Source organism: Rousettus aegyptiacus, unplaced genomic scaffold (assembly GCF_014176215.1).
Source record: "Rousettus aegyptiacus isolate mRouAeg1 unplaced genomic scaffold, mRouAeg1.p scaffold_m13_p_8, whole genome shotgun sequence".
Classification (NCBI taxonomy): Eukaryota; Metazoa; Chordata; class Mammalia; order Chiroptera; family Pteropodidae; genus Rousettus; species Rousettus aegyptiacus.
This window is the reverse complement of record NW_023416311.1, coordinates 7,449,186-7,474,899: the sequence shown is the minus strand read 5'-3', so window position 1 is coordinate 7,474,899 and position 25,714 is coordinate 7,449,186. Positions and strand designations below refer to the sequence as shown.

Genomic DNA, 25,714 nt, shown 5'->3' with positions numbered 1-25,714 from the left:
GAAATGGGTTTTCAATTCCTCGCTCTCTCTCTCTTTCTGGTCCTCCTATGATGAGAATGTTGGTATGGTCGGTGTTGGCACCCTAAGGCCCCTTAAACTACCCTCATTTTTTTTGGCGGGGCGGGGGGCCAATCCTTTTTTCTCTTTTGCTATTCCGTTTGGGTGTTTTCCGCTACCTTATCTTCCAAACGGCTGAGTCGACCCTCAGCTTCATCTAATCTACTGTTGATTCCCTCTAATTATTCTTCATTTGAGTTATAGTATTCTTCATTTCTGACTGGTTCTTTTTTGTTTCCTATTTTCCATTTTTATGTGCCCTATCTCTTTGTTGAAGTTCTCATTGAGATCACTGAGCATCCTTATAATTAGTGTTTTGGACTCTGCATCTGGTAGATTGCTTGTCTCCATTTTGTTTAGTTCTTTCTCTGGAATTTTGTTCTTTCCTTTAGGACATATTTCTTTGTCTCCCCATTTTGGCTGCCTCCCTGTGTCTGTTTCTGTGTATTAGATAGAGCTGCTAGGACTCCCGGTCTTGATAGAGTGGCTTTAGGTGTGCTGCGGGGCCCAGCGGCACAGTCTCTGTAGTCACCTGAGCTGGGCGCTCCAAGGTGTCCCTTGTGTGGGTTGTGAGTGCCCTCCTAGTGAAGTTGCGCCTTGATTGCTGTTGGCACTCGGTGGGGGGAGGGGGTCAGTCAGTCTGTGCAGACAGGCCCAGGACTGGCCGTGACCGCAGTGGAGGAGCCGCTGTGCAGGGGCCGACCCCACGGAGCAGGCTTCACTTTAGCGGGGCTCTGGCGCCTGCCGAGTCTGCCTGTGGGCTGTGTCGTTTGCGGAAGTGGTTCGGGGGTGCCGTGGTGTGGTCTGAAGCTGGCCAAGGGTCTGTTGGTTCTGGGGCCTCTTGGGAGGGGCTCTGGTCCAGGCCAGGGCCACTTGGTATGAGCGACAAAGCGATCTGCAGATAGTTGTCACCCGGCCTCAGACCCACGCTCAGCTTGTCGTTTCCTCTCCGCCCTTAGTTGCCACATCTGTAAAACGGGGGTAATGAGTTCCTAGCTCACAGACCTACAGCTGCAGGGGCCCGTACGTGGGAAGTGCTTGGCGCGGGGCCTGGCGTCCAGCAGCACGCGACATGTCTGCTGCCGTTCTGTCACCTGTCTCCACGTGCATTCCCGTTCCCTGGCTCCGTGTGCCAGGAGCATGGGGGGAAGCATTTGATCGTAACACCCCCTTTTTATTTCCAGTCTCCCTATTGTCGCTTCTGCATCCGTAGTGAATGCGGTGCCCTGGCCAACTTTCCAGGTTGCTTGGCAGACGTGAGTTAAGTAAAGAAAACACGGATCCCTATTTAAACAGCTCGGCAGACCTTTTAAAATGCTTAAATGAGTCTTGCAACGAAACTGCCGTAACCTCACTCTGTGTAGAGAAGTTCGTGTACAGACAGACAGCTTTGTCTGCCGTTCTGCTCAGCGTGGCGTGGAGCTCGTCCAGTGTGGGAGGGAGGGCACGGCACGGCTGGCCGAGGCCTGCAGCCGCGCCTCTCAGGGGAAGGCCTCAGACGCTCAGCTGCCGTCGGGTACAAGCCCCGCCTCACGGCCCGTCGGGGCTGAGGCCTGGACAGGACCCAGCATTTGCCGCCTTCGGGTGCCGGATGCCTCTGAGTCTCCTGTCTGTGCAGGGCCGCCGGGCGGTGGTTCCCCTCCTGGAATGCTCCGTCGCACAGTCATATCTAAGAGGGGAAGTCAACAAGGTGGTGCGTTTGTTCTTTGTTTAATTACACAGTGCGGGCTTAGCTTTAATGACTTGTCATAAAAGTTAGTGGAAGAGAGAGCCAGGATGTCAGGATGAGGCTTCTTTCTGGAAGTTAATATGCCGTTTACGTGGAAGGAGTCGTCACTAGGTGCCTGGGGAAGTCCTCAGGAGGATCGTGTGACACCAGAAGTTGTCGATGACACGTAGTTTCCACCTGTCTGGAAGCTGGTCTTCTCTTGGCTCCGTGCTGCTGTTTTACTGTAACGTGGCCTCGCCGCCATGAGTTTCAGCCATCCCGAAGTGTGTGGGTGCGTCTGCGTTTACAAATGCTTTGGTGTTCCCCTCGATTCTAGAGCAAACGTGCCGTAGAGCAGGGGTCCCCCACGCCGGGGCCGCAGACTGGTACCAGTCGGTGGCCTGTTAGGAACTGGCCCGCACAGCAGGAGCAGGTGAGCGGCGGGCCAGCGGGCGAGGCTTCGTCTGTATTTTTCAGCCGCTCCCAGCACTAGCGTCGGCCTCAGCTCCGCCTCAGATCATCAGGCATTAGACGCTCATAGGAGCACCGGTCCTCGGTGCCAAGAAGGTTGCGGACCGCTGCTGTCGAGGATGATAAAGATGCTAAATAATGACTGTGTCCAATATCTGAAAAGCTTCCGGAGGCCCTGTGTTACCCAAATGAAACAATCATGTACAGATTGAAGGCCTTCGAGGACTGGGAGCCTCGAACGCCCAGCCGTCTCCTCCCTTTCCAGACTGTGGCCTGCACGGACTGTCCGGCAGCCACACCACAGCGCCCGGCCCGCAGCCTGGCACAGAGCAGGGCCTCACCTGGGCCGGCATCTCTTAACTTGGCCTTTACCCAACCTGTTTTCTCTGCGTGGCCCTCCTCTCTCTTCACGTGCCGGCGCCGTCTTTCCTCCCCAAGGGCGGGACCTCGGCTGACCTGTGAGGTTACAAATGCTTTGGCGCCCGGAAGGCACCATCTACCCACTGGACTGTTCCATTGAGGCTGCTCTCTTGCTCTCTAAGTGTCATGGGCGCTGAAGCTTTTGCTGTACGTAAGCGGTCTTTTCTCTCTGTGCGGTTGATACGCTGCTCAGTTCCATAAACAGGTGTTTATGTGAAAGTTACGGTTGTCAGTCAAGTTTACTCATTATTTTATTTCGTCACAGCAAGGAGGAAAATATAATGCTGTCCTCAAAACTCTGCTGTAACCGTGGGCTTTTGGGTTGAAAAGCAAACCCCGTCTTACTAGAACAATAGTGAATTCTAAAGAAAAACAATCTTGCATGCTCTATAAATAGCTGCTTTTGAAACCTGGCTAAATCGAAGGATTCTGCGGGTCTGTCAGGAATTCCGGTGGCGGTGCAGTCATCGGCGCCAGCGTGAGCTGGTCCTCACCGCACACGTGCGCGCGCGTCGACCCCCGGGGCACACCCGTCCATCACGTCTTTGGTTCATTGTCTCCTCAGGGTCGTGAAAGAGTGAACATGATTCTGGTGTAAATCTCGTCATGTTCAAGTTCAGCCAGTCCCTGTTTCTACTCTGTACCCCGTGGTCCTGGGGAAGGGTGCCGCACTTGACGTGCGCTCTACGGCACCCGCCTTGACGAGGCCACTTGTTTCGTCTGGCGACCGCCTGCGCGAGGCGTGTTTCGAAGGTGGCGCCTCCTCCCGTACCCGCCCCTCCCCCCGCCCCACCTTTTTGCCTTTCCTCTGCACAGCGAGACTCGTAGTACACAAAATGTTTTTTATTTGAGACACAAAAATGCAAAATTGCTGAGATATCAAACATTTCCCGATCAGCTACAATACTGCCACTATGTACAAAAGATCTGATGATAAATGTGCACACATATAAAAATACAGTATGCGTCACGTATGTACAGTACATGTGCAAAATGGACGGCATTCCAACACGGCACGGGACTGACTTCAGGGGTGCAAACAGCAAGTACAAAGGCAGCATGGTTTTCTTTTAAAAAACAACAAAAAGGCAATACATGAATGGACCCCCGATTGCCATCATTTTTTCCTTAAATGGGCACTCTAATAAACACGGCTCTGTAGATTGGTATCTTTCTCCTTTTTTCCATAAAGTGAGATGCTAAGACATAATGTGACGATGAAAATAAGAAGAGAAACACCTGTCACGTTGCATTTCTATTGCAGGCAAGAAAAGAAAACTAACTTGTCCGTAGAAAGGAGAAAACTTTGTGTTAACTACTGAATACATACTATTCCTAAACCAACAAAACAGACCTATACTGTTTTACATCAAAACAATAGAGAAATATCTACATCTTTGTGAAAATTATAACCTAAAATGGATAATACCTTTTTGGGACTGATTTTTGAGATCTCGTTAGTCTCAAATTTTAAATAAAAAGTGCCTCCTTTTGGCAAATACTTGGCAATGCCTTTGGTTCCTTTAAAGCAAGTCTGCATTACTACTGGTTACTTGAGGTTACGTACTTTGGGTACATACTAAACCCTTTCCCAAATGCTTCCTCCTCCGACCAAATCAGCAAGTTTTCTTAGAGTGTAACAAGAGGTAATTGGTATGAGTCTCAGTGAGTCTGTGACCTTGGTTAAAGCTTTGCCTTAGTGTTGGCACAAAGCTCTGCTAAACACGACAGCAGCGTCGACGCCACCCATGACAGGCTTGATCTGACTCCAGGCAGCACCTTGCAGATCTGAGATGCCATCCTGTCGTCACGGAATCGTGACTTTTTCAGTAATGATTCACAGAGCAGTGTGTGTGCGTGGAGGGAGAGGGAGCTTCTGTAAACATGTGCAGCTTTTTAAACTACAGGCCTCCGACCAAAGATTTCTGGTAGAAACGCTTCGCAAGGATGCATTTCCTCAAACGCTGAAAAAACGGGCGGACGGGGAAAACACACAGACCTGCCCACAGCCGTGCAGACGGCCACCTGACACACGAAAATGGGGCCCAGAGAGAGCACTGCGCACGAGATCGAAAGTCTGAAAGGGAACGACTACATCTGAATTGTGATTTTCCAGTTTTGACTGAAGCCGCTTAGGAGCCGCGCGGGAGCGCAGCTGGGGTGCTCCCCAGACACAGGGCTGCACCCCAGCGGCGTTCCGTGACCAACCTGACCTTCCAGTTAATGTGTTTAGGCAACCCGGGCGGGCTGCGTGGCCTCCAGGCAGCGGGCCGTCTGGCGTCCGGCCGCACGGCCTGAGTCAGGGCTCGCGTCTGCCGCGACGGAAGGCGGAGGCGGAGGGCTGTGTGCGGACGTAAAGGGACCGACCGACTGTGGGGACAGCGGATTTGTCAGCCGTGGTGGCCGGTTTCAGCTGGGAACTGTCAAAGGGCTCGAAGCCAGGGGGCCTGGAATGATCTGGGGTTGAGGGGCGAGGAGGCCCGCGTCAGCTGTGGGGACCGAACGGGGGACGTGCTCCCGACGCACAGCCCGCCGGCGCTGTCGGATCATGCGACTTCCTTGCAACAGGGGGCAGCTTGGCGGCCGCAGCAGACCGCCTTTGCCACCACCCTGAAACAGCACTTTCGAAGCGTCACTCACGCGGGTCACAGGGCCATGCAGGGTGAAAGGAAGTTTAAATAAGGTCTCCTTAGTATTATAACAGCACTCACATAGAACAAACACAAACGGGATCTGAGCGCGAAGCCCCGCAGGCCCGGAGCGCGTCGCGTCCCGGCGTGTGGCGGCGCTGGGCAGCGGACCGCTCCCGTCGGGAGAAACGAGACGGGAACCGCGAGGGGCGCAGGGGTTCGCAGGGGTTCGCGAGCACTCGCTCCGCTCCCATGCGCGGCCGACCACGTGCCCTGGACCCCCGGGGCTCGAAGCAGCTTTGGAGTAACTTTATCTTCCCGCCCCCGACGGTCTGACCCGATTCCCGTGTGCCCGGGGAGCGGGGGACTGCGCTTCAGGAGGAGTTAGGGAAACAGGGCTGCCTGCGAGATGACACGTTTCTGGGAGTCAGCTGTCTTCTTGGAAACACGCCAACCTGCAAGATGGCGTGAACAGCCGCCTCTAAACCACACACGCGCACGGCCACTGCTCTGGCCTGGGCTCGAAAGTCCATGAGGCTCGCCGTCCCCGCCGCAGTTACTGTGAGGCACACCGAGTCAGGTCAGGGGGGCCTTGCTTACACTGTCGCCTCAGTCACGTCACGAGCCGCAGCTGGTCTGCGTCCCCTCTCTGACCTGGAGCGTGTCGCCAGGACCCCGGAGAGTGGCACGGATGCCCGGCCTGCTGCCCAGCGGACCGGTGCGAGTGGGTGCTGGCTGCCTCGGTAACCAGGGACTCTGCCTTTTAAGGAAACACTAGCACACGAGAGTTTGAACACACGTCAAGTGGCCACGTCCGCAACGCAAAGAGCAGGCTGCCGCGGGGCGTGCCCTGCGCGGCGGTGTGCTTCGGAGAGCGGCCTGCCTGCGGCGGCTTCCGGGCCCTAACTTAAAAAGCAGTACGGGGGGCTGGGGGCTAGCAGACGGCCTGTGCACACGGCTTGGAAAGACGGAAGCAGAAGGTTACCCAGCAGCATCCAAGCTACTCACTAGCCGCTCAGTTGCCTCGTGCAGGCCCACCGATACTGGCACTGAGCAGCCACGCGAATCTGCGTGACGATGACGCGCAGAGCCCAGGTGCGGACCAGATCAGCTCTAGACAAAAACCCATCGCCGGGACCTCCCTCGAGGAAAGTACCTTCCTAAAGCCGCAGCCCTGCCCCCTGGGGACGGGCCCCTCTGAAGGGAGCCGACGCCAGGATGCGCATCCCGCCCAAGATGGCAGTCTGGGTAACGGGTGACTGGATCTCAAGGTCGGACGACCAAACTCTAAGCACCTAACTACTCAGCACAGAGCACCCGCCTCTGCCCTCGACCGCAGAGGCTCTCCCAGCGGGGCGTGGATGCGCCAGGCGGCAGAGGGCCCCAGTGTTCGGCAACTGGCCTTTTCTTACCTGTAGTGAAATTTACAAACTGCAACAAAAATCTGAAATAAGATCAGCTCTCAGGCAGAACACAAACCCAGAAATGATTCACAATTCTTCCCGAATAATGGGTCAGGCTGCCTCTTGCATGTTGCTGTTACCGACCCGGGGAAAGCAGCCTGGTCCTAGGGTTTACACGGGTGAGGTGGAAAGCACAGTAACAGTATCTAGCAGAAGCCTCCACACTTTTTGGTAGATTTCAGGTTTTTTTTCAGTTATGCACATTTTGTCATGTATTTAAATGAGCTAGAAATCATTTTGGAAATCTTGTGATAGTTGGCATTTTAGAAAATTCTTAAGAAACTACTCAACAAATATTTGATAACTTTTAGTCTGTATAAAAACTCATAAACCTCCAGTTTTTCCCTCTCTGGCTTGATAATTAGCAAGAGGTTGGGTACTGCATCCAGTTACAAGCCTGTAAAACGATGGCCGGGGCAGCGACGGAGGAGAGGACAGCCAGGCAGAGCTGGGGACTGCAGGCCGCCCTGGTGACAGCCGAGCCTGTGAGCGTGCGGGAGCGCCCTGCGGAACGCGACTTCTCCCTTGTTTCCATTTTGCAATGCACCAGCTCAGAAGGATGCTTTACACGGAAGCCTTTTCCTGGTTCTCTGAGATGGGTCTGGTTACCTGAAAGTCAGTCAGCGGTTCTTTAATGGACACACGCATGGCTCAAGTACTCTAGACACAGTCGAGCTGTTAAAGAAGTGGGGCCGCTGGACGGATACCCAATTCCTCACCCAGCAAAGGCTGCACGAATCACAACTTCCGACTGTGTGTGCAAATGCCTACACATTAAATCGATCTAATCAACCCAGGGGGCTAGTAGAATTTTCAGTGTGATCAGTGGATTATTTATAATGGTATTTTCTAGACATTGTCTGATTATGATGAAACAGCTTCCGTTTCGATGTGGAAATCTAAGATTCCAAAAATTACAAAATAAACTACAACAGAAAAAAATTACATTAGTTTCTGAATGGAACCAAAGCTGTCAGCCGGAAGCTGTCACCGGACCGGCTGGCGCTGCCGCCTCTGACCCCGCGGCACCCTGGGCCGTGTGGTGACCTCTAACCTCCCTCTCACCAGCGTTCTGTTTTGAGTGCACCTGTCCGCCTCTCATTCAGGGCCTGAACGTGGCCACAGGTGTGCATGTAGCTGACACCTGTCTTCCCCGGCGCACACTGCCCTCTTTGTTTTCACCTGGGACACGCTCTGTCCTTTAGTGAAGTCTGGAGAAACAGAGGCGTCGTCTTTGAGGAGTGAGTTTGCAGAAGGCCCTGTGCTGCACTCAACTGCGGACATTCACTGCTGGACGCAGTGGAATGCTCCCAAACTTGGTTTCCGGGCCGTGGCCACCTGTCCGTCCTTTCTGTGAGAACATGTTTGAATTGCGACAATGCAGCTGCGGCTCTGTCTTTAAAAAGTGACCTTTCAGAGTCATCTTTGTCTCCCTGAGCCCCGTGACCTCTGAGATGGGGAGCCCGCGCTAGTCCCACGGCAGCGGCAGGTCCTGGGGGTCCAGGAAGTCCGCGGAGAACATACCCGGGGTGGCGGTGCCGAGGGGCGCGAGCCCCGCCGTGCTCGGCGCAGTGAGGTCCAGCCACTCCATGTTGTCCAGGTGCGCGTCGGAGAGGTCGAGCGACAGGCAGGGCGTGCTCGCGGCGAACTGGGCCTCGGACGTTTCCATGGGCGAGTGAGAACGGCCCAGCGCGCCGGAGTGGCTCAGCAGGTCGTCCTGGAGGTCATCTGCCAGCGGGAAGGGCTCTCCGTCCCCACTGCCGCCCTGCAGGGGAGGGAGCTCACTGGCGGAAGGTAGAGTTCCATCCAGGAAAGCTTCCAGCTGGTTCTCTAAGCTGGCAGATAAACTGCTCATAGGTTCTAAGGACATGGGTGGTGCCGTTTGGACTTGGGGTGGCGGCCGAGACACCACGGTGTTGACTGGCATTGTGGTGATGCTGGCTGTCACTGGTCTCATTTTGGAAATAGGAGAAGGCTCTTCCTTTATAGGGAGGGAGATCTCTGTAAAACAACAGCAGTAATTAGTAAGTAGAGGCTTACTACTATTCAAACTTCTCATTAATTACTAAGACAATTATTTTGCTCTTTGGCGATGACTTACAGCCCATCTTAAGCGCAGGAAGAGAATGCTGTGGGTCCTTGGCGACATTTAGGGTGACGGGTCATTTTAAGTAGGTAAAGATTTATGTTTAGGACATTCTGATATGCTTTCAGTTCTTTCTAGTAAGAGCGAGCGTCAAAGCGGTAGATCCCACTAGGCAGGAGTCGGCGTCTTGGGTTATTTAGTCCTTGGGTCCTGGGCTTACGGGGGGGCGGGGGGAGGGGGCTCGCGTCTCACTGCTCACCACAGACCCGCGGTCGCAGCAGCACGGCCCTGGGCGTGAGCGTGGAAGTGTGCACCCTGGCACGACATCCTTCCTGTCGGGAAAGCTGTAATCGTATTTCTTTCTTTGTTATCATTATAGTCAAACTCTGTAGCAGGTTAGCCATATGTATTCTGTATACATTTCCGAAAAGACATAATGCCATCTTATTTAATTCTTTTCTGAATTAAAGCTAACACATGGCTCTTTTTGACCTCATTTTTCTCACTTTTTTAGTCTTGTTTTTTGAGTTCATGTAAAATCTTGAGGGTTTGGTAAATGTCTTAATAAGCACTAATGACATCATTCCTTGCCAGATCAAGTAGCAAATGAGTGGACCATTGGCTGCGGATAAGAGTCCACTTGGCCACACACATTTGAATGGCGTTATCTTTCTGACTTGGTTTCATTTACATGTACCTACACTAGGAAATGGACTGAGTGACTGGCATCGTGAGCAGGTGAGGGGGAGCCGAAGGTGTGGTTCCTCTGTGTGAACTCTCAGCTGTGGGCACCGCACGCGTTAGGGCAGTTCACGTTACTTTTCGTGCTCTGTGGTCACCTCTGGGTGTTTTGAAAGCCGAAGGTGCAGTCTTAGAAGCCTATCGCCAACTATGTGAATCTCTGTTCTTGTCGTTACCGGTATCAGTTTACAGTAAGATGGAATAATACTGGAGACTTGGCCATAAAAAATTATTCCTTTTAGAAAATAATTATTTGATGACTGTCACATTTTAATTTCTAAGTTTAAGGTTGTAAAAATTATTCTTTTAAATCATTTTAAGAAGTCTTTATTTTCAGTCAATTTGGCAAAAGGCATTTTTTAAAACCTTCAATTCAGGGCATTGAATGTCTATTTCTCTAATTTCCATAGTTTAGGATAAATCATCAGTTTAAATTGTTTTGCAAGGCCTACATAGTTCTTAGCAAAAAAAACTGCTATTGGCACACGTAGATCTGTAGTCAGTCAAGAATTTTCTGTTATACTGAACATGATGACAAGATCATTAACCTCAAAATCAAACAGTACCTGGTATGAATCAATAAATTTTGGTAACTTTAAAAATCCGAATAAAACTCTTCATTAGGGAAATGTGAGAATATTTAAAATATTCCAAAATAGCATTTGAATTTTTAAAATACTGATTTTATACTTATTTTTAAAGATATGTAAGCTGAGGGGCACATGGTTGATTTTTTTTGTGGTTTATATCCCTTTATCCCTTGTAAAATAAGATTTTTAATTATACGTAGAAAGTGCTTTGGACTTGCTTTGAATATTAATAAGATCACCAGAACCCAAGCTGGGCAGCTCGGCTGTTAGGAAAATAACACGAGCTGCGATGTTTTTTACGCCATCTCAGGACCGATACGGAGCATGTGCAACAAGTTTTCAAGTTTTTCAATGTGAAATTTAATTCTAATTCTACTTGGCTATTTTGAGATGATTATGTTTTTCAGCAAGTACGTATCCATGGGTAAACCTAACATTATCTTACAATTTTAACCGGAAACAATGGCTTTTCCTTCGCTTATAAGTAAGTTGTTTCAATGGCCTGAATTTAACAGGTTTTAGAACAGTAAACTCAGTTAGGACTAGAAAACCGTCATAAACCCGTGCTAAGAGGCGAGGGGCCGGGTGGGGCTGGCGTTCAACCTACCTCCGCTCTTAATGAGGATGTCGAAGAGGTCGTCCATCTGCTGGCTGTGCGCGCTGGGCACCTGCGACAGAGGGAGGGTGAGGGGCGGGCACGGGGGCTCCGGCCGCGCGCCCGTGCGCACCTGACGTGTGCGGTTTCGTTCCAAGCGTCGACATGAACGCACTCAGAAGGCGGCCGTGGCCCCTGGTCCCCGCACTCTCCTTTGGGATACAACTGCCCTCACCCCGGCGACCTGCTGCGTTGCTCGCTTCCACGGAAGACTAGCTTGTTTTCCAAAGGTTTACATAAATTCCATACAGCATGTGCTTTTCTGGGGGGCGGTGGTAGTGGCTTCTTTTACTCAACACAATTTTGAGATTTATCCATGTTGTATAGTATACACCTTAGGAATAGTTAATTCCTTTTTGTTGCTGAGAGTTTTCCCTTGTAAGAAAATACCAGTTTGGGTCGTTTCTAGTTTTTGGCTACTGTGAATATAGTTGTTGTAAACATTAGTGTATACATCTTTGTATAGACATACACTTTCTTTTCTCTTGGGTAAATACAGAATCGGCTGTATTTAAAAATTTGTTTTTCAATTACACTTGACATTAGTTTCAGGTGTGCAACCGTGATTAGACACTTATGTAATCTACGGAGTGATCGCCCCCGACACCATACGTAGTTACTACGGTATTACTGACTATGTTCCCTATGCTGTACCCCACGCCCCGTGACGGCCTTCGCATCTGGCAGTTCCTACTTCTTCATCCCTTCCCCCTTTCTCACCCGTCCTCCAGCTCCCCTCCCATCTGGCAACCGTCACTTTGTTCTCTGCATCTATTAGTTTGTTCGTTTATTTTGCTTTTTAGATTCTACATGTAAGTGAAAAGATATGGTTTTTGTCTTTGTCTGACTTATTTCACTTTAGGTCCAACCACTTTGCCTCAAAAGGCAAGATTCATTCTTTTTTATGGCTGAGTAATACTCCATTGTATGTACTACTACTTTATCCATTGATCTGCTGATGGACACTTAGGTTGCTTCCATGTCTTGGCTATTGTAAATAGTGCTGCACTGAACACAGGGGTACGTATATCTTTTCAAATCAGTGTTTTTGGATTTGGATTTTTTTTTTTTTTTCAGATAAATACCCAGAAGTGGAATTGCTGGGTCATTTGCTAGGCCTATTTTTAATTTTTTGAGGAATCTCCATACTGTTTCCTTCGTGGCTATACCAATTCATAGTCTCACCAGCAGTGCACGAGGGGTCCCTTTTCTCTACATCCTTGCCGACACCTGTTCTTTGATGTATTGATGAGAGCCCTTCTGACAGGTGTGAGGTGATTTCTCACTGTGGTTTTCATTCGCATTTCCCTGATGATTAGTGACGGGGAGCATCTTTTCACGTCTGCTGGCCCTCTGTATATCCTCCGAGGAGAAATGTGTATTCAGGTCCTCTGCCCATTTTTTAATTGGATTATTTTTGGTGTTGAGTTATATGAGTTCTTTCTATATTTTGGATATTAACCCCTTATCAGACATATTACTGGAGACTATTTACTCTTTCAGTAGGTTTTTTTTTCATTTTGTTGATGGTTTCCTTTGCTATGCAAAAATATTTTGATTTGATGTAGTCTCTTTTTTTTGTTTGTTTTGTTTTCTAGTTCAAGGAGACAAAGCCTAAGAAATATTACTAAGAGTGATGTTGTTTTCTTCTAGGAGCTTTATGGTCCTGGGCCTTACATTTAAGTCTTTAAACCCATTTTGAGTTTATTCCTGTATGTGATGTAAGAAAGTGGCTTAGTTTCATTTAACTGTTCAGTTTTCCCAGCACTGTTTATTGAAGAGACTACTTGACCCCACTGTGTATTTTTGCCTCTTTTGCTACAGATTGACCACGTAGGCCTGGGTTTATTTCTGGGAGCCGTATTCTGTTCCATTGATCTATGTGTCTGTTTTCAGGCTAGTACCATGCTTCTGTCCCAATGTTGTGGGGAAGCCTCTTCCTGGCACCAGCACCCCGGGCTATGGTGCCCAGTGTTTGTCTGGGACCCCCTCATTCCTCAGGGGGAACCTCTGCAGTCAAGGATCCTTCCAGATTCTCAACCACCACACAGGGGGTGAGGGACCAGCTTGTTTTGTATCTCTGCCCCTCCTACCATAGCAGCCTCAGTGTGGTTTCTTCTGTATATCCTTAGTTATAGGACTTCTGTTCAGTTAGTCATGTGGTTCTGCAGGTGGATCGCTCTATAATTTAGTTGTAATTTTAATGAAATCATGGGAGGCGGCGAGCACAGTGTTTATTCTGCCAACTGGACTGGAAGTATACGTTGCATTTTTTATTATGTGTGTACTGATAATCAGTCCACGGCTAATACTGCAATGGCTATTCTCTGTCCAGTGATCCTAGAACATGCATTACATGCATTCCAGGTATCTCTATTACTGAGGAGTCCTGTCAGTTGAGGGACAGATACTCACTTAGCCAGAGGTGAGTTTTAGATATGCAGAGGGAAATTTAAACCACCAGCAGAAAAAAAATTATGAAAACTATCAACTTATTTAAAAGGAACTAAACAAGTGAAATGTAATTTTATAACCAAAGTCTAAAGTGTCGAGTCTGCATCCCTTATCCACTGGGCGCACCACGGATGATGCTTCTGTCTCTCATCACATGCGGACGTGTCCGTCCGTCTGAACACGGAGGTCCTGGACTCAGCTTCTCAGGGGCCCAGGGAGACAAGCTGCACACGGGCTTATGGAAGGCGTCCTGTCAGTAGGGAGAGGCGCTGAAGGGCCAAAACACCGAGGAAAACCCATTCTTGCATTAGTCAGGGTCCCAGCAGAGATGCCTGAAAGCTGACAAGGAAAGTCGTCTCTTTCAGCTCCTGACATGCAAGAAGCTTGGGTGGTTCACAAGGTTCTATGAGCATCTGGCCATCGAGGTCAGGTCCAAGCCAGGTAGACGTCTTTATTCCTGAGGCGCATCTGTCCATGCTCACCACGTTGTAGCCAAGTGTGGGTGAAAAGCACATACCAAACTGTTGTAATAAGACGTCTTGGCACCCATTTCCCATCATTCATACATGAGGGCGTTCCTGTCTGTGGACCAGTATGGACTGTGCATTTGGCCCATCCCATCAAACACAAGCCAGAAATCGAAAGCGACCTAAAAATTGTAGGCCAGACATTCATCCTTGAGCATGGGGCTTTGACAATCATATTTGCAAGTAATTTATAGAGTGTCTGCAAGAAAAGGCATGCACAGGACGGAATTTGGGTTTCAGCCTCTCTCCGATGGGAGCATACTGTCTGGTCTCGTTAGCACCACTGAATCACAGCCACGGATTCTTCCCCCGAGGTCCTGAAGTGATCTGTTTACATCCGGGGAGACGGCTGCGGTACGTTGCCAGTAGTCATAACAGCATATTAAGAGACTTAGGGTCCCCCCAGGGACAGGGAGTGGGGGAAGCAGTTGGCCTCTCACCTACAAGCACATGAATAAATAGCGCCACCTGGGGGTAGAGTCTTCCTCTAGAGCTGATCACTAATTTTACTTAAAGGTGAAAGGAAATGGAGTTTTTTACTTCCCTTTTCCGGCAGGCATGATCCATTTTTGACATCTGTGATTTCCTGTGCTAACTTTTTAGACGCTGCTTGGTGCTGGCAGAGCTGGCGGAAATCTTTTGATAAGAAAGCTTCGGCCTTCTTATTGCTCCCAGCAGCCCAGTGGATAGTGATAAAACGTCTGAACATAGTCACGCCTGTGCTTTTCGCCCCCAGCACTTCACCCTTGATTTTGACCTCCGGGGTTTAGTGCGCTCCTGGGTAGGAAAGGAGAGGAGGTGAGTGAGTTTTGGTGGCTTCCCTTGAGGAAGGAAGAGGTGAGATGGTGAGCACAGACCATCTGAGGTAGAGCCACATGTCCGTGAGGTGCTGGGGGTCCAGAAATAAATGTCATCAGTATCTTCCAGGAATTCGCAGTCTGACGGAGGGAAAGCTCTGCGGACCCGTGAGCCCATCTCGCTGCGGCGCGGAGCGCTGTGAGACGCCAGCGCGGCCCGAGCTTCGCCGGGAAGGTCTCGGGGTAAGTCTGCCGGCACAGGGGGCACCTGCAGCAGACATTAGATGTGCCCAGGGGAGGCGGGTGAGAGACAGACTCTCAAGAGCCATGAGAGGGGCAGCGACCAGTACGGAGCGTCTGTCGAGGACACAGACTGGGTGAAGAGAAGACGGGTGGCCGCGGTGAGGCACCTGGAGACCCAGATTCGCTTTAGGAGGGTTTCAGCCTGCGGTCCATGCGCCGTGGAGGGGAAGTGGGCCAGACGCAGCCGGGTGCCGGGCTGTGCGGGTTTGCCCCTGGGGGCGCCCGGCAGCTTCCTGGTCTGTGACCCGAGTGTTCTCCCCAACTCTACGGACCGTCCTGCCTTTACACTGATGTCCTGCTCGTAGTGTTACATGGAAAATCTGTTAACAATGACGATTCCTGGACCCCGGTAATTAGGATGGGGTATTCAGGAATATGTGTTTTAAAAAAGTTCTCTCATTTTCATGCACAAAAGGCCAAGAACCACGGCCTACAATTACTGTTTTACGTCACTGTAAACAAATTTGTATTGCATTTGGAAGGAGGATTTAATCCGCTATTAAGACCTCAATTTGATTAGTTTTGCATGCCTAGCAGCCAGGTGGCACACCTTTACCTGTAGTTGGGTTGGGGTGGAGGGGTGGTAAGAACATCCTGGGGAAAGCCAGTAGCTGCCAGGCTGTGACAGGAGGCTAATGGATTTCACGTAGTGTGCCAGGAAAAACCACGGTAACACGAGGTCAGCGAAGGGGAAAGGGGGCTCAAAGTACTCCGGGCACAGTCAGCTCTGGAATACAACGTCACGTAATGCATCAAAACACTCACCTCTTCTGAGCTCCCCAGTAGAGCCCAGAGAGGTGGCCATTACCATCCCCACTTTGCACATGATGATAGAAGGAACTGGACATGCTAAGCGGCTGATCCTTGCCCCCGCCCTTCCAAGAAAGCATTTGCTACACTGTCAGAATGCAAATGAAAAACTCCAGACTCGCTCCCCAACCCCCGCCAAACCCTGCCCATTTTCAGCGGCCAAGTTTCATCTCATTTATGTTTTCTTAGAACTAGCGCTAGCCGTGTCAGTTTGAGGATGCTGGTTACCTCTTCGTGTATTTCCGGAATGGTCATCACCATGACAGCACACCTACCCTCTATTTGGTGACTGAAGCTGCTCGACGCGGCATGTTTTACAGTGCACCGATGCTCGCAGCCAGCCCGCCTGGTAGGTGACGTCACACACGTCAAAGACGAAGGAACGAGCTCAGGCCACGTGGCTCAGCCCGTGCCACTACCCCTTTCCCTGGTCTCCCTTTTAGGAACTCGTCAGGGACTGGGAGCTGCACGGTTCGTGAGAGGGGACAGGATAAGACATGGCTGCAGGCGACAGTGCCTAGTGCACACACCCCGAGACACCGACGGGGACACCGCAGTAAACCCCTGGGTGCTGGCTGCACAAGCCCAGTGTGGCATCTCACTACAGGCAGCCGTGTCTCTGTCACGCACAGTGACCAGGGCCTTTCTTTTTACAGAAGGCCGAGGCTAACCAGGCCGACCTGTCTCCTGACGGCTGCACCGTGCGGTGATGGGGAGCAGAGCAACGCTGGTGAGGACACAAGCCCCCTCCCGCGGACGCCGGCGATTGGACAGCCTGCACTTCCCAAGGAGACGCTGCTGCCTTCCCTGAAGCTCGACCTGTGCCTTATCCAGTCTTGGCTCTGGATCCTAAACTCCTGATGTATTGGCTAACAAACGACACAGACTCTTAAGACTCTCCTCTTCTCTCCCTTCTTTCTTTTGAACAGAAAGGGGGTTATGCGCTAAAACTGACAAGCATGGGGGACCACATGGCAGGCCTGACGCCCTCAGAGGCTGCAAGCCACGCAGGAGTCTGAGCAGACCCGAGGCAGCCGCCACGGCCCAGGCCGGCAGCAGAGGTCGGCGCTTGCCGGGCGTGAGCCCCGACCCCGTCCGCTGCACTAAAGACCACGTGTCAGTTTTCTGTTCTGGCTCCTCGAAGACACGACTCTCGGACGAGACCACAGACCCGTCGTCGTCCCCACACCTGCTCCGTGCTGTGACGTGAACTGGTACCGACCCGTGTGGCCGACGCAAGAGGTACGAGTCCCCGACCCGCCTCCCGTGTGACCCCGTCTCCCCCTCATTCTTGACTCGAATGTATAATGTATAACGTAAGCTGCAAACCTGCCAATCTCGGGGTGGTCACTTTGTGAGTTACATGAACGGGTAACCTATATTTTGCACACCTGAAAGCAATATAATAACGTCACGTGTAATTGAAAAATAAAAAATACCGTTTCGGGAGCATTTTGCTTCCTGGCCATCAGGTGTTCTCTGTGCAAGTTCTCTTCCCACTCAGAAATCAAATCCTGTGGGATTTCAATTATGTGTGAAATTTTAAATAAAACAGAAACAGAGAACAAGCTGATGGTCACCAAAGGTGAGGGACTGAAGGGGTGGGAATTAAATGTGTACACGTTCAATAAACAGCTACAAATGGGCACTGTATGTGGCCTGTTCATTCAGTAAACTCACAAACTGAGTTATGAAACAATATGTGCCCAAATGTATTTTTAAAAATTCTAGGACATAAAAATGGGATTATATACAGCAGAATGTTAATAGAGGGTCCTGGGTGGTGGGATCATTGGTGATTTTTTCTACTTGTATAAAGAGATTTCCAAATTCACACACATTTTTGTAATTAGGAAATAAGTTTTACAAAAGTTTTCCAAGAAACTAGAATGGGCAAAACAAATGTTCAGCAACGTGTCAGCAGCTAGCTCTTCGGGAGCAAGGCAGCAGGTCCCCCGAAGGGAACCGCAGACACACCTTCACCCTCAGCCCATGAGAACTCGGGGCGCACGGTCAGAGCTGAGATTTGCTTACATTTTCTGTAACCATCAGGTTGTCAGTTTCGCTTAAGAGGAAGATTTGACATAGGAAAAAAAGAGGGACCTGTACAATGACACGTCTAAAAGAACAAACTGACGGGGAACTATTTCGATTCACCCGTGGATCCAAAGGAAAAGCTAAAAGACAAACCTGGATTTCTAATTGGAGGTTACAGAACGGCTAGAGTCTGTAATAAAAGCGTTTTCTGATTTTATGCAAACGAGGCTCGTGTTTGTTGCGGCAGGTCCCTCTTAGAAAAGGGTTCTACTCAACACACGAGACAGAGGCACCGGCCTCACTTACCTCTGGACAGGAGGGCTGGGCGCTTCGCGTCTGCTTGATGGCCTCCTCGTAGCGGGGAGGGTCTTTCGTCTTGGGGACGGGGCTCCCAAACAGAGAGTGCTGGATGACAAACTGCTGGGGCGCGGGGGGCGAACTGGGCTGTGGCAAACAGAGGAGCACAGTTAGCGTCCTCGCTCGCTGGGCTCCGCTCCGCTGTTCCGTCCTACCGTGCCGGCCACCAAATCGGGGTGGCCCAGTGCGCGGGGGAAGGGCCGCCAGCTAAGCTGCCCCTTGACCACGGCCATCGGCCGTCGCTGTTTCCAGCTACTTCTCCCAGGAATCCCGGTCCTCGATCACTCCACGCCTAAAGCTCTGGGCTTTGGAGCATTCTGCCTGCTCCCCGGGGATTACCTTGCTGGGGGGGTCCGGTCCGTTCTGCAGGGAAGGGAGGGGCGCGCTTCGGGGCTGGGGGACGCCGCCTGGCGTCTTGCTAATGAAGGTCCGCTGGACGGCTGGGGCGGGCAGTCTCTGGTACGGAAGAGCTGAACTGGGTGCCGAGTTGGCGAAAACCTGTAATGCATGAGCATTTTCCCATCAGTTTCTTTCACTTTTCCTAATAAAACCATGTTTTAAAACGGGTCGGCAAACATTTTCTGCAAAACGCTACAGCGTATATCATTCGGGTCCACGGTCTCTGGGTTGACAGCTCACCACTGCAGGTGGCGCTGGACAACACACCAGTGAATGGGACCCAGGAGAACTCCACCTACAAACACAGGCGGGGCCGGATGCGGCCCACGGTCCGGTCCGTGGGCTGCCACCCCGCTTTCCAGGCATCAGCAGCCCCTTTACTCAGAGGCCTTGGTGGCGGTGTGGATGGAGTATAACTTTCCCGGTGAAGGACAGCGGAGTCCCTTAGATTCCTCACTCGAGTGACCTGGGCCACGCTCCTGGCTTCCATGGTCACGAAATCCTAACCGGCCCTGCTCCCAAGTACCAAAGCCAGATTTAAACGTTTACAAACAAATTTGGGACGTCTCAAATTTAGTATATTCCAAAATACACTTTCCCCTGCCTTCCCTCTGCCCCCCGCCTCCAAGGGAAAGTAATCCCTGGCTTTGCCTTCATTTTTTTTAACTTTAGTAAGTGGAGCCATCGGGCTAGCTGCCTTCTCGGCGCTCACACTCTGAAATGCTCTTGAATCGCCCTGTTCTCCGTCCTGATCCGGGTCCCTGGTGTCTGTCCCTGGAATCCTGCCTGTCGACCCTCCACCCCGAGCTGACACACACCTGACGGAGCCCTCCCACTCACTGGCTCCGCTGTCCTTGGGGCAAAATCTAACCTGTGGCTGGTGTGTAGACCTTCCGACTACTTGGCCTCTTTTTCATCCCACCCGAAAGGCTATACCTGCTGTGGCCACACTCAACTGTCTAGTTTCGTGAAAACTTCTGAAACCCTTGCAAGGCCTCATTTAAACTCCGCCCTCTCCTGAGCAGCTGTCTTCTGCTGTCAGGCAGAGGTGAGAATTTCTTCCTATGGAACTACAGTGTTTTGTTTAGCCGCCATTAAGAGCCAAAGGTTTCAGGGCCTTTTACAGATGTATGGCCATAGTGCTGATATTGCAACTACTTCGCAGCACCGGTTTATGAAAATATTTAGTATACTTTATGGCACTAGCATCCTGAAAGGAAAAACTTACCCATATATTCTTATAAATATACATAAGTATTTTTTAAGCATGAAAGTACATATGTGTCTGTGTATGTGTTTATATCTCTGAACAGTGTAGGTCTGGGCAAGGAGTCCTGTAACTTTACTCCTCTGAAAAGCTGAATTTATGTTTCATAAAAAAAAAAAAAATTCTTCTTGTAAAGTGGAATTACTGATTCCTAATTCTAATATTTTGAGACTTAGTAAATAAGCCCTTATTTATCCTGCCTATATATTGTTTTTCTCTCATCTTCCTACAACAAAGAAAACTCTCTTAACACTTAAACATTCGCTAAGCTTATCACTACAGTGAAGTGTTATTTTGAGCCCAAACTAAGTAATCTGCAACTAGAACTCCTTGCTCCCTGCATCTCAGGAGTCCAAAAGCGTGTGTGTGGAGGTGACCGCTGACTGGGGAGGTGGGCACACTCTATCACCTGGGTATTTTTATGTTGGAGCTAAAACTCTGAGACTAACAAACTCTGAGACTAACGACTCTCAAGGTTTAAAATGTTAAGACCTATTTCGAGGCCTTAAGATTTTTCTGGTATAGAGATGTGCGCACAGCTCCACCTGCTGGATAAATGGGAAACTGGGTAACTTTTGAGGCAACTTTACATCTCAGCTGTTGGGTGGGAACCTGCTGGAGGGAACTGAGCCGCAGACACCATCCTTGTAAAGGTGAAACTGACGCCCAGAGAAAGAGCGGGAACTGCGCGTCGGGCCCGCCGGGACGGAGGCGGGGGCCCGGGTCACCAGCCCCGGAAAGTACCTTTTTTCATCTTCAAATAGTTTTTCCTAGGCAACTGCACTATTTTTTTTTTTTTTCAGAAAATTATGCATTTGAAAGCTATTTTAAAACCTAGGAATTCTACAGATAAGGATTAAAAAGATACATTTGAAAATTTTACTTGGAAAAGGGGTTTAACTGTTAAGACGAGCTATCTTTCAGTAGTAAAGAACTCCTTCTCTTTCCCAAGTAACTGGACGCTCTGCAGGGGACAGATCACAGACGAGGACGGGGCCTGGTGGCCGAGCGGAGGGGAGGACGTGCTGGCAGCAGTCCGTCCCTCGCTAGCAGTCACTGACCTTTCTGACCTGTGGCTGACCGAGCACCTGCGGCACGAAAGGGCCTTGCTTCTGAGGAACGGCCTGGGCCAGGCCCGAGGACAAGGCCGCCGCCGCGATCTGTGGCTGAGTCTGGATTCCTGCTTGTGCTGGAGTCTAGGAGGCAAGAACAGATAGATAAACTCATCGGCACCTACATTTAAGCCTTAACAATTCAAAACCAGAGTTAAACACCAGACCAGTTATTGTCACGATCTTACTGTTTGTTCCTTAGAGGCTAACATTTTCATTTGAAAATTTTGTGAAAATAGAAAACTGAAATAAACCTGTAGCAGGTCTACATGGCAGGTGTTATGACAGCGTCAGCGAGGGCATTTGGGAGGCTTAGCTGTCCAAACCCTGCCTTCACGCGGCCGTCTGCGCACGTGATCACGGGGGGCTGGCCGTGTGTCGGGCACGCACATGCCCAGAACAAAACGTAGCTTATTCCTAGAACATTGTCTAGTGGAAGGTCCGGACGGAAAAGAGTTTAGAAATATTACAGAGCAGACTTTCCATTTCAGACACTAAAGAAGAACCAGGCCTCTGGCCACGCCCCGACCCCCTGGCAGTCAGGGCTGAGCAGCACTGCTCCGCAGGGTTTCTGCTCACTGTGGCCCCCCTGAGTTAAAACCATTCAGAACCACGTCAGATAAAAACTGAAGGTCACGTGGGCCTAACAGGTGCCGCCAGCAGCCTCTCCGCCAGCAGCGCCCTCGCCTTCCCCTGCCAGGCACCTGCACGCCAGCGGGCCTGTGACGAGCTGCACGCGGGAGGCGGAGCCCTGGTGGGAGGCCAGCTCTGTCCCCAGGCCGTCCTCTCACCTGGAAGTGGGCTTTGTCACCAGCCTCGTTAGGGGGAAGGAGGGTTAAATGAAGCCACTTAAAGTGCCTGATGCTGTGCCTTGTGCATAAAAAGTACTCGGTGCCAGGGGCTGTTATCGTTACGATGACGTCACATTTAAAAAGGTCCACGTGTATGATACTGCGTCAATCAGAAGTAAAAAGATGACCGATCAAAAAGCACCCTTTGCTTGCACTGCACAAAGACAGTGCTGTTCTCACGTTTGAAGCCCCCGCGCCCTCACTGCCCGCCCCCCCCCCCCCGCCACTGCGAAGCGGGAGGGGCCGCTCCCAGGCCACGCCAGCCACACGGCCGAGCGGCTGGCCACACCCTCGCACCTGGAGCTGGAGGCCGCCCACGGGGAGCTGCACCGAGGCGACGCTGGGACCCTGGATGGACACCGGGAGCAGCAGCTGGGCCGTCTGCGTGGTCAGCAGAGCCTGCGGCTGAGCGACCACGGCGGGCGGCGGCTGCCCCTGGGAGCTCACGTAGAACTGCGGGACGCCGCCCTGCGGCTCGGGCATGGGCACGGGCACAGGCACCTCCTGCTTGATCACCACGGCCTGCTTGGCTACCAGGCTCTGGCCGCCCGCCGAGACGGCCTGGCCTGCAGCGGGGCCGGCCCCCGGGCCGGGCTGCCGGGCGCCGGAGCAGTCGGCCAGCGCGCCCTCGTCCTTGACGGCGCCAGCCACGCCGCGCTGCCGCTCTGCCTCGGCGCCGGGCTCGGCCGGGGCGCCGGGCTGGGGCTCCCGCGGCCGCGGCTGCTGCTGCCCTCGCTTCTCCGCCTCCAGCTGCATCTTGAGAACCTCCACGAGCTTCTGCTCCTGTTCCAGTCTCCTCTTCAGCTCCTCGATCTGCTTCTCCTTCTCCTGCAGCTTGCGGTCCTTCTCGGCGGCGTCCAGCTCCAGGCTGGGCAGCATGCTGCCGCTGGGGCTCAGGCTGTCCCCGTTACTCGGCACTCGCAGAGGAGACGAGCATGGGAACTGAGAAGGGGACATCATGGTCATGATCTCGGTGAACGTGTCCGCCATGTTTGTGTCCTCGGCACTGAGACTGGACTGTTCGGAGGGCGACGGCGAGATCGGCAGGGGCGAAGTCCCGTTGTCGGCGTGGGCGCCGCTGCTCGTCCCAGCGGGTGGCAATTCTGCCTTGAAAGCGGGGGCTGAGCTCGCCACAGAGTTATGCAGCGTGGTAACCGGCAGCGCCATGGCGACTTCCGGGCCGCTGGCGACCGCGGCGGATGCGGACACGGCCACGATGCCGTCGGCAGCGCCGCCGCCGCTGTTCATTTCCTGGAAGGGCTTCAGGCGCTCGATGAGGTTCGGTTTGGTGCCTGACACCGGGAGACCCCTCAACTTCAGTTCTGTCTTCAGTTCTGACACCTAGAAGTACAAACGCATCAGCTCTTTTCTCCTGGTATTTTAACTTTCTGACCAGTCAACAGGACGCTTGCGACAGAAAAAGGAGCCTAGATCTGCCCACGACTTCCATATTATTGCACGTCTGCCATGGGACAGTTTCTTTGACACACAGACACACACAACTACAGACCTTGAGAACGTGAAAGGCTAGTGATAACAACACAAGGGTTTTCAGAGGGTAATTCCTGTTATGTCAAAGAAAAGACTTGCTACCGGAAATGACGACGACAACTACATTTATTGAGTAATTACTATGAGCCAGACACTGCCGGAAGTACTGTATTCTTTCCATTAATCTTCACATGAGGTGTACGAACTATTCCTGTTTTACAGATGAGGAGATGGAGGCAGAAAGAGGTTGGATCCCTACGTCAGGTAATGGAAGGCAGACCTGGGGAAGGAACCCAGACAGGCTGGCCTTGAGGGTCATGTTCTAAACTGTTTGTATCCTGCTTCTCCCAAACGTGGCAATGAACAGGGAAGAAAAAAATCTGCCTCTGGAGTCAGAACTGGCATGGGCCGGCCCAGGGTGCGTGCTCAGTACATGGAGTTACTACGGGGCATTTGAAAAGAGACAACAGGCATAAAAGGAAATACCTCCATGTGTGTTATCATACTGGTAACCACCTTCATCTGTGAGACACGCCTGGCAAATCACTTACATTTCTGAGGTACTTATGGCTGAATAAACTCTACTCAGAATTATCACCTTTAAGTCATCCAAGCTGGAAGGCAGAGGTCCTGGCTTTCTCACAGGAGTAGACGTGTTCTGTCGTGGAGTGTTAGGTGTGGTATTGTTCAAAGCGGAATTCCCACTGTTGTTATTTTTGTCATTGAGTGGCCTTCGAAAGAAAAAGAAAGTTAGACTTTACAACAAAATAATTTCTGGATTTGACTTTGCTTCTGCTAAAAATCTAACAGTTAAGTTATGGAGAAGAAAATACCACGGATTGGAAGAGTAGATACGGCAAAGATGTCAATCAAATTAGATGCCAGTAAAAACCCCTGCAGGCTCTGTGTGCTTGCCTGCTGGGCAGCCATTGAGAAGGCGACTAAGCTTGACATGGAAATGCGACAAATTGGGGATGCCCAGGGCACCCCTGAAGAAGGAAACAAGGCCGGGAGAGTCCGCCCAGCCAACGGCAATGCTTGTGACGAAGCCGGTTATTAAGATGGGGTGATGTGGAGCCAGGACGGAAGCGCAGACCAACGGGAGAGCTCGGAGGATCCAGAACCCCCCACCCCGACCCCGTACGTGGGCCCTTGAGTTACCACCGAGGTGACGCACTGCAGGAGTGAGAGGGTGGTTCTCCTGTTAGTTAACGCGGCACCGGGCCCGGCCGGGCTGCATACAGAAAACTGACCGCTACACCTACCTCGCATCACCTCAGAGACCTGCAGGCGAATTTTAAAAACGATGCGGTTTTCAGAAGAAAGCTTAAGATACTGTCTTCATGGCCTTTGGACAGGCAAAGATTTCTTAGACAGGACACAAAAGGCACTAACTAACAGGGATACCGCCAAGAGGGTGAAAAGTCAAGCCACAGGAGAAACATCTGCAATGCCCTTTTCTGACAGAGGCCTCTTATCTATCATATACAAAGAAGTCTTTCGAATCAGTAAGAAAAATACAGGAAAGCCAATGGAACAATGAGAAAATCTTGAAGAAGCACAGCATGAGAAGGTACATCCAAACGGTCAATAAACACCTGAACAGGTGCTCAACCTCAACACGTGCAAGGAGATGATGACGACGAGCACCACCAAACGGCTCTGTGTACCCCGACGGGCCGCCGCCCTGCCCAGCGAGGCGGACGCCGCCGAGGGCCGGGGCGGCCCCAGCCCTCAGACGTGGCTGGCAGAAGTGCGAAGGGGCACAGCCACTTTGCAGAGCTGCTTCACAGCACCTACCGAGCGAAAGCCCATGCTCACCCTCTGACTCTACACCTGCCAAAGGCAGACGCGCGTCGGCCTAAAGGTGCCGGCTGGAACATTCACCACGGCTCCTGCACAGCCCCAACGGAAAGCAACCCGGCCATCTACTGAGCACGTTGGCTGGACAAAGTACAGACTAGACAGCACCACGAACGTCACTGGCTGCCGTCTGCAGCACTAAAGACGCGTCTCACACACAACCCGACGCTGAGCGAAGGACGCCAGGCACACGCGTGTGCTGCATGGCGGCATCTGTGTGATGTTCGACAGCGGGCAAAGCAAGCTGCAGGGCAGAAGTCAGGACGGCCGCCGACGGGGCGTAACGGGGCCTCCCAGGGGCACCGATGACGCTCCACTTCCTGGTCCGGGTGGGGGTCAGAGGGCGTGCCCTGCTTAGGCATCAGCATGGTCTTCGATGCCCATAAGTTATACCTCGCTTAAAAAAGGTTAGGAACAAAAATGTCGGAGACCTGGTTGTCAAGTCCTAAACGTAGGTTCTTCCGAGTCACTTTCCCTGACTCCCTTCCCATGTCAAACCCGGTCCCCCGACTACTTCTGGCTGAGACGCTCCTGCAAAAACGGCACCTCCTCCTGGCGGTGGATACCTGCTACAGAAGGGGACAGGATGCCCACCGCAGCCTCAGACGTTACCGTCACGTCACGT

At 51.6% G+C, this 25,714-nt stretch overlaps 1 protein-coding gene across 5 annotated transcripts in view; it reads right to left on the bottom strand.

Annotated features, from left to right (window-relative positions):
• Window positions 1–3,484: 3,484 nt before the first annotated feature.
• The window catches only part of MRTFB (myocardin related transcription factor B), a 177,402-nt gene continuing 155,172 nt past the window's right edge, over window positions 3,485–25,714 (bottom strand). For all 5 annotated transcript variants that reach the window (XM_036225797.1, XM_016129788.2, XM_036225798.1 and 2 more), the window contains 7 exons: window positions 23,825–23,957; window positions 22,033–23,076; window positions 20,834–20,968; window positions 18,446–18,604; window positions 18,056–18,193; window positions 10,774–10,834; window positions 3,485–8,750 (listed from right to left, as the gene is read on the bottom strand). In XM_036225797.1, coding sequence (XP_036081690.1) covers window positions 8,218–8,750; window positions 10,774–10,834; window positions 18,056–18,193; window positions 18,446–18,604; window positions 20,834–20,968; window positions 22,033–23,076; window positions 23,825–23,957 — 2,203 coding nt within the window. In that variant the 3' untranslated portion in view covers window positions 3,485–8,217. The remainder of the gene's footprint in view (window positions 8,751–10,773; window positions 10,835–18,055; window positions 18,194–18,445; window positions 18,605–20,833; window positions 20,969–22,032; window positions 23,077–23,824; window positions 23,958–25,714) is intronic.